An 18,586-nucleotide genomic window follows, 5' to 3' on the forward strand; every position below is an offset into this window, starting at 1 on the left:
GACAACTGGGATTCAAACCAAGATCCCTCAAACACTCAATGGTCGTTAAGATTGAAAGTGATGCACCACCAGGTGAGACTTGTCTGTTGCAATAAAAATCATCAAAATCTCCTCTATATGTAGTGTATTAGTGTGGACCATAATCTGTAAGTGGAATTGGCCACTCTCCAGCCGAGACATGTATTCGTCTTTAGGTGCAGGTTTTGTTTGTCCTCACTGTAGACTGGCACGTTCAGTTTGGTCAAGCCAGGCTCCTTTCATGTCATGTTTGAAATCACTAAGCAGGACAACAGTGCAATTTGAAAGAAGATATAGCGAAGACCAAACAGCAGAGTGAGAATACCAGTTCTAACAAGGACAAGTTTTCTTCAGGTACTCCAGTTTTCTCCCAGTATAAAAACAAGCATGCAACATTAAAAGGTAACCCTATAAGTGAATGTTTGCAGTGTGTGTCTTTCTCTTTTGGGTTGCCCTGCCTTGTCCATTCTATCCCCTATCTTTGCCAATCGTTACCTGGGATTGGCTTCAGTGCCCTGCAACCTTGAACAGGATAAGCAGTGTAAAAGATGGATGCAGAAGCGTTACAGACATGGACACTTTCACAGCATGCATGTCCCTATTAGTGTTATACTAAAACATACACACATAAAAAAATCGATCAATATTGCAATCATGAACTTCATCAGCATATTGAAAAACACTTAACATGACATTTGATTTCATGTGAAAATTCCACACTGGTTTATTCAAGGAAATCTTACATGAAAATAAAGGTTGTATGTCATACGGATGTGATACGGACTACAAAAATACACTCTGTATGAAGTCTTTCAGGAAACAGGTCACATCCTCACGTGGCCTTCCTTTGTACAAAGAAACAGAGATGAATAAATAATGGGTGTGATGTTGCTCATGAGGCCTGAGTCAGCAGCCGCCACTGTCCGTAAAAGGGTCGTCACCTGCAGGTGTGTGTATCACTCCGATGCAACACCTGAGCTCGGGAGAAGAGTCCAGACATTCGATCCTCACTGCGGAGGGCCACGTGTCTCATCGCTGCTGACCGGGTCTGGATTGCCATGGCCAGATGAAAACGACACCTGAAACCAGAGTCGTCTGTTTTTGTGGTCTGGCTTGATAAAAAATCGGTCTGCCGGCCTGCTCGCTGGTGAAAACCCACTATAGACTGGTCTAGATAATGAGGCTCACTTGTCTTTGGCCAAAGAAACTTGGTCCATGTCTGCATTTTGTCCCTCGGCCACAAAGCGTTTCCTTAAGAGTCGGTCTCAGTTATGGAAGCAAGATGTGTTACTTTAGGCTCCTCCAGATGTTTGGTCAGAACTGGCCGGCTGGTGTAAATGTCATCCACAGGAAGAAGAAAGGTGACCGTTTTTACCTTGGTCCTAAAAGGAGAAAGTGGAAATCACAACATTGTATCTTTATGTTTTATTTAGAATATAATTTATTTGCTGATTCAGCAATCTGAAAGTCCCATGGTCAGTTACATTCGCACACTAATGACAGCAGAGCGGCCTTGCAATACACTCGCTTACTTCAGAAATCAACTTTAAGTTTAATTGTCTTGCTAAAGGATTAGATGGAAATTGAACTGCCAAACATGGGAATGGAAGACAACATACTTTACATGCCCCACATTTAATTAACTTGTTTTAAAGACATTATATCTGTACATTGGTCTCTTTATGTACAGCACAAAGAAATGTTTGCTGGAATTAAATCCGATCCAGAGTCGGTGTGGGTGCCTACACCTATTATGGACTTGCTCTCTATGGGACATGCTGCCTGTTGACCTGACGGCAATCACAACTACAAACTAATTAAAATCATTATTTTCATCAATCTGAAGACCTTTGTATAATTATTGTTTTTCAACAATAAAGATGAGAAATAACCTTTTGGGAGGAAACAAAGACTGTAACATCCAAAACTTCATAATCCAACTGTGTAGCTTGAGATCCTTGACTGAGGTGCTGATGTACCTGTTTTTATGGACATATTCCTGCAATGAGTGCCGGTTGGTTACTTTTTCCACCTCGCCTATGGCTGTGCTGCCAACGACCCCGCTGCTGCCAGCATGCTGCATTTCATCTTGTAGTCTTTCCCATCCAGAGTTAGCACGCTGACCCCGGTCAGTCTTTCCCTCCCTCATGATCACCCCGGACAGGTTGGAGCTTGTGGAGTACCTCCGCACAGTCATGACAGTGGGCTCTGTGGAATAACACAATCAGGATTAGGTGGGAATTATATGTGTTTACAGGGGGACCCTATATTGGAAATTTGACAATTCAACCTAAAACATAAAGACTTTGTGTAAAGAATTAATGGAAATATGGTCATTTTACCACATACTGAATGTATATTGATTTGATAAGCAATCAAAATCCTAACATACATGTAGGATCAAATTCATTTAATGAGTTGCCATAATTCTCTTGTATTAGAAGTCCATGGCCACAGTTTAGTCCTCTGGTTGTGAAGATGAACATAGTGACTAAAGATCATAGGTGGAGGTAATGAATCATAAATACCAACATCAGTGTAAGTTATTCATTTATAATAATTTATGATTTTAAGTACAAAGATACATCATGTGACGTACAATTAAAAGTTATTGGTTCTAATCTGTAATTTTGTAGCAATTAGGTTTTAACAGAAAACAGTTTTATATTTAGCTTTACAATATATATATATATATATATATATATATATATTTGCAAGTGCTCTATTATTGCCCAGTGAATGTGGATAATTTATACAGGTATATTGAATTGAATGCCTGCTATGGTATATGAGTATATGTTGTTAAAAGTAACTAATACTTTGAGAAGTTTTTGAGAAGAGCATCTACTTTCACATGAACATCTCTAATCACAGCTTTCTTAATAGAGTATAGTTTAAGCAATGTAGTAATCAGTAGTAAACTTCCAGTTCTCTTCTTTCCCCTCTGTCTAAGATGTCCATACCTCGGATACCTTGGCTTATTATACTAATAAATCAAAGTTAGAAAATAATTAGGTTATTTGTAAATTACTTACTTAAGTGATGCTGTCTAACTCAAATGCATAGCTATTATTATTATTATTATTATTATTATTATTAGGATATTGAATAATGAATAATACTGTATAGGACATGTTTTCAATGATCATTGGAAATGAATTGTTTGATACGAAGTGGCAGTTTACATAAGTTTGTAATCCTTCTTTCTGCTCCCTTTCGTTCAGATGTTTGGAAACATTTGTTTTTGTATCGTATTAACTAGTTTATTTCATTATAAATATTATGTATATATAATTATTATTACCATTTTTTCTTTTGTCTATGATTGAAATACAAATGTAATGAAAAAAGAAAGAAACTGATATTTTACTCCTAGGATACAATAAAAGAATTTCTGAATTTCTCACAGTCCACCGAGTTACATTCAGTGTAATAAGACTGAGACTGAGACTGAGACTAAAGAGGAAATGTCTTCAACTCTTCTGATTCGCTGAGCTCAGGCTATCTCACCCTTTGCCAGACTGTCTTACCTTTATATTGCCCCTCCAGAAGCGGGGCAGACACGTTCCTCCTCAGGTTGACAAAGGGATTTTCCTCCTGCCCCGCCTGGTGCTGCCCGGCTACCCGGGCCAGGGGCCCCGTCCCGGGGTCCCCCGGTGTTCTCTGCCCTCCGTCCCCCCGCAGCTCCCGGTTCTCCGCCTCCAGCTTCTTGATCTCGTCGCGCATCTCCATGATGACGTGCGCGAGGCTGCGCGAGCTCTCCATGGCGCTGCTGCTGCGCTGCCAGTACCACGGTTTCCCAAACACTGGCGGCGGATCGTGCAGGAAAAGCTCCCCGTGCTGCTGCTGCGGTCCCATCATTCTGCCCGCGAGGCTTTTTGTGACGCTTCCTGTCCGCTCTCTGCGTCCTCCGCGCGCCCCTCAATCTCAGCAGAACGTCTTGTTGTGTGCGGGGAGATTATGTCCTTTCACCACTTATACAGCTGAAAGAGCTCCGGTGATCACCCAGCAGCACGCAGAGGATGTTTTATTCATCACAGCCGGCGTCCAGTTTCAGGACAACTAAGCAGGGGTCGGAAATGAAATGTGGCCCGCAGATGTGCCTCAGTGGCTTTAGACTGACTAAAACCATCGGGGAATTATTCTTTCACCTGCTTTTATGTTTTCCATTGCAACTTTGTCTAAAGGACCAATACAAATTTTGTGGCAGATCAGATTTTTGGCGACTCGCCCCACCTGCTGTAATGACCATGTTTCTCCTGGGATTACAAGATCTGCCATCTAAAATATTAATTCAGTCTGTCAGCAAAGATACATCCAGGGAGGAAAAAGGTCATCTTATAGGATTTGTTCTGATCACAGAACACCACACCACAGTTAAAAGGAAGCATTTTAAAAGTGGACAAAAGTTTCAGATTTGTCTCTCACAACACATACAATATAATGCAAAGACATGAAGGAGCGTCTGATCACACACATTGATGAGAACTTTGGGTTCTACAAGTTGGAGTCATTTATTTTGATTTTGAATTTCAATAAATACCTCATTTTTCTCCTGACCAATACAAAACATCTCAGGTAAAGGATGGAAGACATCTTTCACCTGACCACACTACACACGTCAGTCTATGCTCTAGAAAATTAATAAACAGGGGCTGTGAGTGTACTTCTATTTATCCACTTTCAAAATGCTTTCTTGAGAAAAGAAAATAACTTTAATGGCTTTATATTAGCTTCTGAAGAGACTTATTTAACAATAATGTTAATGACTCCTGCACATACACGCCATTGGGCTGGCTGCCATACAATTCAAGTTCAGGGTCATGCTCTGGGATACGTCAACATATAGACAGGACACGCATTGAAAAAAACAGAATATCGTGGACAAGTAAATTTTCACCATAATTGAAACTGTAATTATAGAATTATTAGAATTATTTGACAGAAATTGGCTCCAGTCCCCGCAACCCTGCACGGGATTAGGCGGTATAGAAGATGGATGGAATAAATTTTTTTGTTTGTTTAATTCAGCATGTTTTAAGATAACATACATTATCTCAAAATATTGGAATATCTTTTAAAATGACATTTGTTATCCTCAAAATAAAATGTAATGTTATTCACATTATTTAAGATGAACCTGTATGTATGTGGTTTAAGCCACAGATCAGAACCAGTGATTACAGGCAGACATAAGAGGGGAAAAAACCAACATAAAAAAAAGAGTTTGATGACTAAAAGGAGAAAAGAATCACAGCAACAAACATCAAATACACGGCAGCTGCACACAAAGGAGAAAATGAGCAGTAATTACACTCACTGGGACTTTAGTTAGACTCAATGGTCAGGTGCACAAACAGCGCAGGTTGTAACCGATTCTGAATTGACCACAGTCTTTGAATGCACCTGGACCTCAGCTGGACGAGCTCGCGCCACAAAATATGAACTCAAGAGCCACGAGCCAGGAGTTAGGCTTGAGACGGTGCTGACCGTGTAACCGTGTTTTGTTATGTGTGACCGAGCCTGAATGCTGCTGGCTCAGAGCAACCTGACCCCGCCTGAGGCCAGGCCACTGGGAGGGGAGGAGGCAGGTCCCCGTAACCCAGTCTGCAGACAGGAGAAACCCAATCAGCTTCCCCTTTCTGGTGCACAAAATAGGCTCCAGTGAGGGAGGGAGGCCAGAGAGATGAGACGGGGGGATAAAATACTGATTGGCCCCCGAGGAAACGGGATTGTGAAGGAGAGGTCAGTGCAACTCAATCGGCTTCACCCGGCGGGAGCGACGGGGAGAGTGTGGAGACGGAGATATAAATGTGTCAGTCGTCTTGTCAGGCGGTGACGAACACACGCAGGACCGCACGCCGTCTTTTCCCTCCAGCTGCATGTTCAGGACTATTTCACCTCTTCGATACGTGCCGTGTTCCAACCTCAGGCTTAGCATGAATAAGTAAACGACCACTTGCAGCTCTCTCTGTGTATGGTCAGTAATTATACCCAACAACGGGAGGAAAAACAAACAAACAAAAAAAAACCGGTCATCAGATCTCATGGAAAACTGTCCTGTGTCAGAGTGCACGCTAAATTTTAATGACATTTTACTTTCAGTGAAACCGCAACCGTGAGTTTGTATATAGATGTCGGCACAACACAACCCACATAAATATGCTTGAGGAAGTTAGTTAGGGAAATTAATTCAATGGATCAGCAACGAGAAATAAATGTAAAATGTTTTTATTGAACGGCGTCTGTGCGTGTTGTTTGGGTAGTTGCTTCATGTCCGAGACGGTTTTCCCTCCAAGATCTTTCACCACTTTCTCTTTGGTTGTTATTCACTTGGATGTGTCGGGCTTAACCTCCACTTCCTTCTTGTTTTTGTTGTTACAGCAACGTTTGTTGGCGGTATAACCTTTGGAAAAGCCTTTTTTAATTCCCTAAATGGCGCCGTATCAGTGAGGAACATCGATTTGCGTACGACAGAGCTGAGCTTGAGGGTCAGAGAGGCTCAGCAGAAAAACCCATTTGGCATTGAAAGAAGAAGATCTGGCAATCCATTTTCTTGGGTGTGCCCACATATTCTACTGCTCATCCCACAAATCCCAAAAATATGGTGCAAATAAAAATGCAAATAAACAAGCTTCTCAACAGTACTAGACGGCAGAGTTGGAAAACCAGAAAGGCACATTTTCATTAAATACTGAACATGGATGGGAAAATACGCCGTCCTTCAGAGCGGCACGAAATAAAGGTTTGACAACCACTGGCACCATCATTGGAATTTGCAGTGAATACATAAAAGCACATAACATCTATTGTGTTTTAAAGAACAAAGAAAAGCTCATTTCATTTTCTATTTCACTACTTCATACACCCATTGTGTGCTTCATAATGAAAAATAATTATCTGCTGCCTGCACTCAGGCTCGGTCAATAGGCAGGACGTGGAAGGCAGCTGTGCACAGCTGCAGCCAGGCACACATTCATTTTAGAAACCTCTTTCATAACCCATTTCACCATGATTTGAAACCATTTCCTTTCAACATAAAGAGTAGCATGCATGAGAGCAAGAATCTGAAGGTGAGGTCAAATACTAGAGGACTAGAGGACGCAATATGGGCATAACCGCGCTCCAAACAAAATCAAGGGAAAAACAGTTCCATGAATTTTGGACATTAACAATTTTTTTATTTAAATGTTATACATAAAACTTTAGTTGTTTTTTTTTGTTTGTTTTTTTAATTCAGCTAAACAAATATTTATATATTGTATATTTTATAAAAAGAAACATTTCAAACATTTTTTTTTAAATATTAATATTTCTTATTTACAATTCAAAACAGTACAGGAAATAATAACAGTAACAATGCGATTGGAATTATAAAAATGTTACAAAACATATTTTTTTTTTTTTGTGTGTGTCCGTTTTGAAAATTGGCAAGCTGATATTTCCAGAATGTTAGCAAGGATACAAAGTAGCAATGTGGAGCAGCTCTACATTCAAACAAGAACTGGAGGTGCGTTCAACTCCTCAGATTCTTGGATAATTAAAACCTGTATTGAAATCCTTTTTCTTTTTCACATTGGCCACGCCTATTAAATCCTCCCCAAAGCTTGAAATGCAACAAGATTCCACAGGAAAAAGTGTAAAAAGTGTAAAATGCACCAGAAAGCTATACATTACATTTATAGCTGAACGCACCTGAAGCTCGGTAAGGTCACTGTTTCTCTAAAGGGTTCAGGGTTGTGGAGAGAAGGCGCATGTTGTGTGTTTGCTTATGTGTGTGTGTGTGTGTGTGTTTATCAGTGTGCAGGCTGATGAGTCAGGGCAGAAGAACCTAAACGACACATGGATCAAGTCTCTAAAACCAAAACAAACAGTAGCTAACAGTCCAGCAGCCTGGCCTCTACTGTAGACAGTCAAAGTTCACCAACAGGACTACAGACGAGCACAACCACAGTCTACAGACGTCTTCCCTTTGTTTTTCTCTACAACTCGCCACCAGTCACAGTTCAACTTCGCCCGCTGCTCTCCGCAGCAGGGAAAACACTACAGTCAGGAAAACAAACAAACAAGCCGCTTCGAAGTTCAAACTTTCCGGTGAGTCTAATGGCCATTCAGTAGGTGCTGTGCCGTTCCGTCCCTGGTTGTCTTGTGTGAGGAATCTGCACAAGAGAAAAAAAAAAGAGCTGCCATTGGAATGAGGAAAAAGAAACAAACAAACAAACAAACAAAGTAGTGCAGAAGAATTGTCAAGACTGGCTCCTGAGACGGGCTCGGCATTTCAGGGAAAGCAAGCAACAAGGTGATAAGATGCCTTTTGAAAAGGATTCGATGACATGACATACCAGTCTTAGAGAGAGTGGACAGAGAGCTGTTAGACAGAGGGGAGGCACTGAGGGCAAGAACACTTTTTTGAAGCTGCAATGAGAGAAAAGGTTTTGAAAAGATGCAGAAAATACTATGCAGTTATAACAGAAACTGGTGAAAACATAATGCAGTGGAAAAGATGGTGCTCAGAATGCCATGCTGGTAAAGACAAATAAACAAACAAACAAAACAAAACAAAACAACAACAGTAATTTAAAAGAAAGGAAAAGCCACAGTATGCTACAACAGCGTGGCCACTCATTGGTCACCCTGTAGTGAGACCTGTTCGTTCATGATGCCGGACAGCTCCATCAGCATGTCCCTGTAGTGAGCTCTCATCTCCTCCTGGTACTCCAGCTGGTCCTCCTTGATGAGACGCTCGTTCACATCCAACGCCTGACCACAGGCTTCTGCAAACTGCCTGCAGATGGAAAAAAAACAAACAAAGACAAAACAGTTCAACACACAATAATGATGGTTTTGAACATATTGAATCGTCTGAATTAATAAAACTGACACAGATGTTTTGTTTTGGAGTTTTTTCTAATAAAAGATTTTCTTTTATGATTTATGATTTTTGCCACCACCTTTATTCGGTGGGTTCGGGGTGATGTGCAGTGCTCCACAAGTTTGCCGTGTTCATGGTTACATGGCTTGTGGCAAACTGCTTTCTTTAAAATATAATGACATCACAGGGTTAAGGAAAGGTGTTAGGAGGCTTCCTAAAAGCGTGGGGGAAAGGCGATCACGTTGTTGTGACCGTCGGACCGCACTTTCCCTCGGTGACGTAATAATAATCCGACGGCGGGGGAGGTAAGTGACATCGGCCATGGTGAAAAAATTACAAATTTCCTAAAATGGGCTACAAAAAGTGCATTTATAACACTTTCCCCTGATATAATCTCAAGTATGACAAAGTTGGAATTGAAATCAAGAGAAAAGAGGCTGCCAGGTGAATAAATAACCAAGTAAACTGACTATTATAATAGACTATTTAAAGTTGTTCAAGGCAGATTACTGCATTAGTAACTTAACATGATCTGCTTTGAGTCATCGTGAGTTTCCCTGAACGCTCAGATGAGCGGGTCCCGTTAAATGTAACGCAAGGAATTGTGGGGCAGCATGATCTCGCCTCCTTTGGTAAATGCTGCATCAGTGTTTCCTAGGCTAAAGGAGGTTAGAGTATCAGAGTGAACGGGGCAGAAAACTTTTGCACACCAAACTTTTCAGTTTTTTTATTTGTAAAAACAAAATTGAAACTTTACATTTCTTTACTCTGGTTTCCATCATTAATTTGAAGTGAAATGGTCACTCTATATTGTCTATGGTTTCTGTATAATGGACTGGTGACCATGGACAATGGTGACCTGTCAAGAGTGTACATGGCCTCCGCCCACTGTCAGCTGGGATCCGCTCCTCATGACCCTGAATTGAATGAAGTGGTGTAAAAGACTGATGCTTTGGTAACCAGTACCCAGTACCCAGTACCCGAAAACCATCTGAGATTCACCATAAAGCTGATGAGAAGTTTCAGTCATGATAGTCTCAGCTGACAGAGCAGCATTTCTTTTCTTAGCCCTCTGCTCGTGACTCAGAATACCATCCTAATAGTAATAAAGTCTTACCTGAAGATCTCCTTCAGAAGCTTGACCTGGTTGTCGGGATATTTCTTGGCATTCTTCTCCTCCAAAAAGGCCCTGGCATAAGCCATCGGACCTGCATTCACCTGCACACCAATGAGAGGGTGAGACCAAATGAGTCCAACCAAACCCAAAATGTTGAGCGTGTGCAATTTGGCCAGAATTCCCACCTTGACGCTGACACTGCCTTGCAGTTTCAGCTGCAGCCGGATCATGTCCACCTCCTCCATGTTGCAGAGCTGATTGAGCTCGGAGACTTTGCGGGACATCTCATCGATGGCCACCTCGATGGGGTTCATCTCTGTGCTTTGCTGCTCCACCACCTGGATACGCTTTTTCAAGTACGGGAAGCTAGAACTCGCTGAAGAGAATTCAATAAAGCAGCTGGTCAGAGAAGACACATGTTATGTGCAGGGAAGTATTCCTGGCAGTTGTGTAGTCGGATGACTTTCATTCACTGAAAGTAGAAACAAACTCACTGGTCAGGATTGTGCGTCTCTTGCACTGCTCCTCCACGTCTCCGTGTTTCTTCCCTGACAGGGTGAACGGCGTCTCAAACACAAAGCGGTTGATGTTGTGATGCCTCTCGAAGTCCGTCCTTTTGTCCTGTTGTTCTTTCTCGTCGAAGTAGGGCACCACATATGTCACCTGGATGTAGGCAAACTTGGGGTCCAGGTCTTTAGGGTTTACCTGGTTTGTCACAGCGACGTAAAGAAGTAAATTGGAGAATTTTCAGAAAACCCCATGGCCAAAATCACTTATTTCACAGAGAATTAGAGGAAAATCATCATTTTAATTTCTTCATTTTGTTAATCACCTTGTTGGAGTCCTGAATCATCTTCACATTATCGGCTCCAAACTTGTCAGAGTAGAGTTTGAGTAACCTCTGAGAGATCTCTGACAGTCCAGTCAGCTTTGGCTCTTTGTAGATGAACTCTTTGCTCTCTTCCTCCTCAAAGAAACCCTACACACACACACACACACACACACACACACACAGTTGTATACTTGATAGAAACTGAATTGTGATGGATCCTTTCACAGCAGTCTGGTTTTATGTCGCCCCCTAGTGGATTCTTGAATCATTAGCGATGCATTATGGAGAAACAATATACACTTTCCCCCCCCAGTTGTTAGAGCAACTCAGCACTAACAGGGAGTCAGTGTTAAGTTGTGGAAGGGAGAGTGCAGAGGTCAATCTCAAAGCGAGTAAATGAGGCTTTTCTAAAATATAATTTTCCCGTTTGACATCAGCTTTTTTTAATATTTAGGGAGGAAACGCTTTCACCCTCAGGAATTATGGGAAGTCAAATGGACCACAGCAAGCTTGAGACACACCCTTCATAGGGTCAGAGCGGCATGTTAATAGTGGCAGAAGGAGAGGAGAGGTAAGAGAGGTTAGGACAAAGGACAATGAAAAATTCGAGGGTATACAGAACTTACCGCAATCTTGATACAGAATATAACAAAAAGGAAGAAAAAGCAGACAGAAATTAAGGAAACTGACTCAAAAAAAATAAAGAAAATAATAATAATCTTGTCTCTTGTTCTTTTCTGCACTGCATTTACACTCCAAAAAATAAAAAAGTTCAGTTTTTCTAATTTAACTCCAAGGTAAAAGAGTAATGGAGAGATGCCCAATTTCTACTTGGGCTCTCTTTTATAGAAACTGATTAGTTCAATCGAGTTTTAAAACACTGGAATTTGGTGTTGTTTTCCCTTTACTACAACAAAGACTGGCTTTATTTGAATTTCATGGCTGTAGAATGGCAAAAAATGCAATAAGTGAGTGCCAAGATCACTTCAACTTTGAGTAATCAGCATTACTTCAAAATGATGGTTAAGCACCACAGGGGGACAAAATCTATACAAAGAACACAGTATTATTGAAACAACTAACTAATCTCGTCTGTGACTGGAAGATTTTACTAAGAAGGTTCTGCGACAGATTGTGATGAGTACATGGAATAGTGTATGAACACAAAGCTCTATCTGCTTTCTTTGACTTTTCCAAAAATGTTGTAGATGTTATAAACATCTTAAAGTCATAGTTAATAATCATGTCAAGTTTACAAGACAGCTCCTGCAAATTACAACAAAAAAAGAAGAAAAGAGGAAAAGAATTGCTTCTGTGCACAGACACCTCAGGACTTTGCAATTGTTCAGAAGTAAAGTCTAATCGGACCTGCTGGATATTGCTGTGTATTCTATTTATTCGAGGTGTGGAACATGTCCATTTAATTAATCTAATTCCGTATTTATCCCTCACCTGTCCATAGAAGGCTACGCGGTAGTAGCGACCAAAGAGACGCTTTTCTGAGTTCACCACCTCCGTCACCTTCAGATACGAGCGGTGGATGTCATAGTACAGCTCCGAGAGCCTCTGCAAGCACACACAAGTGGGAAATTTAGTTTGCAGTCAGCTCAATACAGACCCCCCCCCCCCAACACGAGGACACAGGATGAGTGACAGAAAACACACACCTTGAAATCCCTCCTCTTCTCAAAGACAGCAATCACAGGCTTGTTGATGTCAGCAATGAGCTCGTGTCGCTCAGATTTCCACAGATAGTCCACACACAGCTCCAGCTGCTCCACGAGGGTGTCCTACATAATATTATTGAATTCACAGAGCATATTGCAGAGGTAACTGCTCAAAATATTACCATCACTCAAGTACATCACATCTTTTTTCTTGAACTCGCAACAATGGTTACTATCATAAAAAGCCATGATATTTCCAATTTTTAAGACACTGACCTCAGTATATGGTGTGTCCTGAGTACCAGCGTCTTCTTTCATGGCACCTTCTTCCTTAACATTCGGGCTGATGCACATAAACGCTGCCCACCCCATGGAGAAAGAAGCTGCGGTTTCAAACAAGTGAGAAAAATCGTCAGGACTTACCCACAATGACTAAACGTCTTTGCTCGTGTTATATTTAGCTTGTAACAAACAGATGTATTAGATGCATCCAGGTCAAACTGTGTGTTTAAGGTAAGTCTTTAAAAATTAAAACATTTTTGGAGAAAAGCATTCAACATTTGCAGACACAACAGTAAAAACAAATAAAAAATAAAAATAAAATCCAGTGTGATTGTGATTTACAACAAACTCTGGTGACACTGAGCATCCTAACCAGGCTTGTGCAAAAAGTCAAACAGTGGCTGGTAAAGTCATCAAGGCAAGAACAGTGGCAGCAAAAACATGAAATTGTACATTAAATGCTCCATAATGCAGAAGAGGGAATAAATCTCATGTCCATCGCTCCATGTCAATCGCCTTGCACCCACTGGCAAGAGCTTTAAAAATCACTGCACACCCATGATCACCCAAACTCTCTTGTCTCCATCCCGCTGTGCTGAACTCCCAACCCTTTCACCCAGCAGGCCCCAGGCGCACACACTCACTGTCTTGATCTCGGGAGGTAGTTAGTAAGGAGCTACATTTAAAGACAGGGCTTTCCTCGGGGGACACACTGGACATCCTGGCCTTGTCAGTTCTCCAGTAGCCTGTTTGGTAGGAAGGGGAGGAGGAGGAGGAGGGGGAGGAGCAGGTTTACAAAGTTCGAGTCCACTTGCTTTTGCTTTTTTCCAGTCAAAGACAAGGCTTGCGAATCGGCCAAGCTACTGGTATGCCGCACCAGCTGCTGGCCCGCCGGCTCAGTGGGTGAATCGCATGCAAGAAGATGTTGGATGCATACGGCGGAAGAGGGACACATGGCGGTGTGGACGAGGAAGCATGCACATGTAACATTCAACTACATGCAACCATAGCAACATGCAACACAACAGATCTGTGGACATAAATCTATAACCCTATATAACAAAGACTGACCATCTACACAAACAGCGAGCAGCTTCTCAAGTCCCCGAATTCCTAACTACTGTACATAATCTCACACTGGTAACAATGAAATCCATTCCAGACAAAAACATCAACCCTCATGAAAGTATGAAGGACTCAACTCCAGAAATGACTGTGTTAGCAGAGAAAGAGGAGAGCTTTCTGACTGACAGAAGAGAGCTGTGAAAAGGCTGAGTGGAGTTAACGCGTCTGCAGAGCTGCGCAAACCAACGGATAGTTCACGGCACTGCATATGGACGGTGTAATTGTGCATACACGCAGTGGCACCTAACATGCTGCAAAAAGCTGATGAAGTGAAGCACAGCAGCGAGTGAGCACTCACCTCTCCTCTTCAGCGATTCAGCAATCAGAGCTGAGATGTGGATGTAGCACATAGCAGCCTAAAGAAAATTTTTAAAAAAGACTCAAAATCATCCGTTTTAAAGAAGATTTTTCTTAAAGACGTGTGCAAGAAGAGTATACCAACAGGAAAAAAAACATTAATAACCTCTGAAAGATCGCCGTTGCGAACGTGAACTTTGGCCATACTCTCCAACCAGGTGCGTCGAAGTTCCGGCGTGCTGGCGTAAGAGTTAGCCAGACTGTACTGCAGATCCACCAACATCTCAGGATCCTTCTCATGCTCCTTCATCTGAGCTGTGGCCATCAGGACCGTCCTGATCCGTTTAGTCAGGTCCTTTACCTCAGCGGGGAATGGAGTGTTCTGTAAAATAAAATGAAAATTAATGTTTGAATTAAACTGAAAATGTACAATAACTTTAATTTCAAATACTGTAATTTCCGGACTATAAGCCACTACTTTTTTCACATGCTTTGTACCCTGTGGCTTATACAATGACGCGGCTTATTTATGGATTTTTTTATCGGTTAACGCGCTTCATGCCGCCAGATTCTACTTCCGCATGTCGATACATGCTGTTTTGAGCGCCTCTGCTTCTCCAAAACGCGCCCTAAAAATGATATTTCAGCATGAACGAAAAGTTGAATGCACTGAAATCCAGTCAGCAGTGACATGAGAGGAATATGTGGTAAGTATAAAATCATTTTATTTTATTCATAATTAATAATGGCAGTACCATGATATTGAACTAAAACATGCTGTACCTTCAGTGGTGCGTCTCCATTGGCAAAGTTATTGATGATGGCCAGAGATTGCTGAAACCTCGAGCCTCCGATTCCAGCATCCGCTATCAGCTGGCTCACTGCTTTGATAACCTGTAAAACCGTGGGGAATGATGAGTTGGAGTCGCTCTGAGACTTTGTTCCATATTTCACGCACAACACACAAGTTCTATACTTGCAATATTGGAAACCGGGTCCGACTGACCTGCAGATGTGAGCGAACTATCGACTTGCCCTTGGTAAACTCAAAGTTTTTCCTCATGACAAAATACAGCAGAGCAGCCGCCTCCATCTGGGTGGAGCTGGATCGATGGTTACAGCACTTGAGGATCTCATAGCACAGACAGCCACACAGGTCGGCTTTACCCTGGAAGAATGCACTGGGAAACTACAGGGAGAGAACAGGGTGAAATCAGGTCTTAGTAAATTACATTTACTAAGAAGAAATGTACTCATTTGATGTTTTTTTACCTTTTGTACAAAAAGCCTGAGGGCTGCAAAGACATGCCGTAGAGTCGCAGTCGATTGGTTGATTTGAAAGAAGAGCATGTAGGTGTCCAGCACCTTTTTCATCAGTGTGTTCTGTCCATCATCCAGCAGCAGCTGCTTCTGTACGAAGGGTCACCCAAACAGAATAACAAGTGATATTACAACAGAAAACCTTTTTTTTGGTCCATTGTTAAAGGTTTGATGGAAGGATTACTTTACACCTTATTGGAAGGAATTTCATCTTGCCACCAGGTGGCAGTAAAGTATCACAGACTTGACTTACTAACGTGAAACATGTCCATAAATTAAAGGGTAGTTCTTTCAATGAAAACCCTTCATTTTTACATATTAAAAAGGATAAAAAAAACATTCAGCAACATCAGACATATAGTATAATATTGAATAGTGACATGTGAAGTGTACAACATGGATGTTCAGCACATAACATTAATTTATTGTATGTTGCCTGGTATCAAATGACCACAGACCTTGTGGTGGTGAACAAAGAGCTCCAGCACATCCAGCACAGTGAGGGACACCTCCGTGGACAAGTTTGCCTCAACATCCGTGGGACTTAGCGAGTCCCCGTCCTGAATACTTCCATCTAAAAACAGAACCAGATGTAAACACTCACATTTGTCTCTTATTATTTGGAAGCCTGTAAATGCGTATTTGCTAAAGTGGATGAAATCTGCTTAGAGACTCAAATTTCTGAGACTTGTTGTAGAGGAGATAAAAAATCAACTCCCTCTGTGAGTGAAATAAAAACAATTTCATGTGCAACATGATTAAAGATTGGACTTTGGTTCTAGTAAAGGTTACGGTAAGAGTTAAGCAAGTAGTAGTTATTGCTGAGTTTAAAGTAGATCTGCAGGAAATGTCAGTCAATCTAATGTCTCAATGCAAAAGATGTGCAAGATATGTGTTTGTGTTTATCAGTGATACCTGTGTCCATCATCTGCAGCAGTTTGGGGTTTGTGAGGGCGTTCTTGCCCCTGATGATGGGCATGGTTTGAGAGCGAGCGTGCCGATGACCTTCACCTCCAGACGCCATCCTGCAGGCAACAGCAGAGATTAACAGTTAATATTACACCACGGAGTTCACATTTATTCAACACTTTGTATGTAGTGCAAAGACATGGACAGGCAAATCACACAGAACATTGCAGGTATGAGGAGGGGCATGCTGAATACACAATAGCAATCCTTAAACATGGAAAACACAATGATCACATCAACAATGAATATACAACAAGATTGAAATGTATCTGAAAAGAGTTTAACCTGTATTCAAATAAAGTGTTAATGTCTAATTACATAGAGGAGTCAATCACTAGACAGCAATATCAATAAGTAGCCAACGACTCATTCTACTCATTTTAACTCTGTCATCTCGGCTGGTGTGTTTTCCTGGTGGAGGGTGATTACCATTGTGGGAAGAGGCTGGAGGGTTGAGAGGACTGGGAGGGGTGGTTAGAGACCTTCAGGGTGCCATTGGCCTGGGTTGACTGGGCCAGCTTTACTGCCGCTGCTAGCTTCCTGTTCACAAGCCAACCACATCAAAGCTAACGTTAGTTAGTTTAGTTAAGACCATCATCGTTAAGCGTATCCCACCTTAGGTTATTCTAACTGTGAGTGGCAGTTAATAACAGCCAGTTAAGAATGTCTGCACTTAATAAAAACGGGTCTGAATGTAAACACTTTGCAATGCAGAACTATTGTGCACTTTTGTGACCTTGCTACATATTTATAGCAGCTAGGTCACATTGCACTCTGGCAGCTAAATGAAATGCTGAAAGCATACAAGATCTCCAATTTGACCTTGGCTTGATGAGAGCGGCCGGAGTGGGAAAAAAAAGATCAAACAGCTCATATAGAGAGGAAGGTCAGCCAGATGGAAATGCTGGAGGCACAGCAGAGTCAATGGTTTCAGTTTGCCATTAGTATAATATTGTGCAAATGTTACATTAACTCCTGGTAGAGTGTTAGTGGGGAGCAGAGACTTGGGTTGGTATTTATGTAAAACAGTGGTTAGCATGGGAATTAAAATGTATCGATGTGATGGAGCTGAATGTCAGTTAAGCCTCAGCGCAAATCAGCTTAGGAACTGGATCTCAACAAACACATGTCCAACATTTCATGTTCCTATGATGCGTAAGACTAGTCCTGATCACAAACGGGCAGCCGGCCTGAACAAAGCAAACGGTGCCTTGGATAAACAAAAAAAGAAGACAACTGTGACAAGCAAAGCAGCAGGTGGAGCTGAGCGAGTCGGGAGGGAGGAGATGAAGACGGAGGTCGACGTGCAGCATCAGCGAGCGAGATGTGTGAAAAGAGCAAACCAAGCTGGCGTGCAAAATATCCCACAACATACATCTGTCTACAGTTTGTATCAACACAGAAAGGCTTACTTGATGCAAAAAAACCAAAAAAACAGAACATCAATAAATGTGCGGTCACACTGACTGTCCATTAACAGAGGCTGCATGCACAGAGGGGGGAGGATGTATGCATGCACTGTGATGAAGGCTACAACAGCAAGGTCGAACGTGGAGACAACATTACAGCTGTTACTTTGTGTGATGCGGTGTGGACTGTGTAGGTGTAAATGTGTCAGTATTATAAAATACAAGATAAGGAGAGGTTTCCTGAACGAGGACAGACAGACAGACACAGTATCTGCTACAAGAACAACTGGAATTAAACTACATCAAAGTCCAAAAAGGCCTGACTATGAGCAGCATTGTCATAAATCAATGGTTCACAATCTATTTTCCTTGGAGTCACCTAAGAATGCACCTAATAAAGGCTGTGGTTCCACTCTTCCATCTCTGATTTGCCAAAATACAACAATCAAAGTCAAACGCCGGTAGACACACCCACTCTTACTAGCACACCAAAACAGGAGCATTCAGAATGAAAGCAGAACGTAATAAATGAATCATGACAGCTAATGTTTCCATTCTATTGCCTATAACATCTAGTGAACACATTTACAATATCCTGATGAAACAGGCTCACAGTTACGTTTGCATTTAATTCTTACTTTCTTAAGAATACCTGGAGGATTTTCCATATTTTCTGTC

The 18,586-nt window shown here is 41.7% G+C and overlaps 2 protein-coding genes across 8 annotated transcripts in view; both read right to left on the reverse strand.

Moving 5' to 3' along the window:
* Positions 1-708: 708 nt before the first annotated feature.
* LOC308107955 (uncharacterized protein) lies at positions 709-4,981 on the reverse strand. The gene is made up of 3 exons (XM_080460572.1): positions 3,549-4,981; positions 1,998-2,226; positions 709-1,400 (listed from the first exon to the last, which is right to left on the reverse strand). The coding sequence occupies exons 1-3, from the start codon at positions 3,877-3,879 to the stop codon at positions 1,271-1,273; spliced, it is 690 nt and encodes a 229-aa protein (XP_080316698.1). The 5' UTR covers positions 3,880-4,981; the 3' UTR covers positions 709-1,270.
* A 2,338-nt stretch (positions 4,982-7,319) lies between these two features.
* Positions 7,320-18,586, reverse strand: part of dock10 (dedicator of cytokinesis 10) — a gene marked incomplete at its 5' end in the record, with an annotated part of 73,240 nt that continues 61,973 nt past the window's right edge. For 4 of the 7 annotated variants that reach the window (XM_080460052.1, XM_080460049.1, XM_080460048.1 and 1 more), the window contains 18 exons: positions 7,426-8,177; positions 8,652-8,803; positions 10,008-10,108; positions 10,193-10,383; positions 10,502-10,712; positions 10,840-10,986; positions 12,292-12,405; positions 12,507-12,629; positions 12,783-12,889; positions 13,433-13,534; positions 14,212-14,269; positions 14,377-14,592; positions 14,994-15,104; positions 15,217-15,399; positions 15,483-15,620; positions 15,989-16,104; positions 16,446-16,555; positions 16,929-17,039. In XM_080460052.1, coding sequence (XP_080316178.1) covers positions 8,119-8,177; positions 8,652-8,803; positions 10,008-10,108; positions 10,193-10,383; positions 10,502-10,712; positions 10,840-10,986; positions 12,292-12,405; positions 12,507-12,629; positions 12,783-12,889; positions 13,433-13,534; positions 14,212-14,269; positions 14,377-14,592; positions 14,994-15,104; positions 15,217-15,399; positions 15,483-15,620; positions 15,989-16,104; positions 16,446-16,555; positions 16,929-17,039 — 2,350 coding nt within the window. In that variant the 3' untranslated portion in view covers positions 7,426-8,118. Of the gene's footprint in view, positions 8,178-8,651; positions 8,804-10,007; positions 10,109-10,192; positions 10,384-10,501; positions 10,713-10,839; positions 10,987-12,291; positions 12,406-12,506; positions 12,630-12,782; positions 12,890-13,432; positions 13,535-14,211; positions 14,270-14,376; positions 14,593-14,993; positions 15,105-15,216; positions 15,400-15,482; positions 15,621-15,988; positions 16,105-16,445; positions 16,556-16,928; positions 17,040-18,586 lie in introns of all 7 variants that reach the window. The other 3 variants (XM_080460050.1, XM_080460047.1, XM_080460053.1) reach the window with 2 other exon arrangements.

The sequence above is a fragment of the Lipophrys pholis genome, assembly GCF_963383615.2.
Source record: "Lipophrys pholis genome assembly, chromosome: 3".
Taxonomy (NCBI): domain Eukaryota; kingdom Metazoa; phylum Chordata; class Actinopteri; order Blenniiformes; family Blenniidae; genus Lipophrys; species Lipophrys pholis.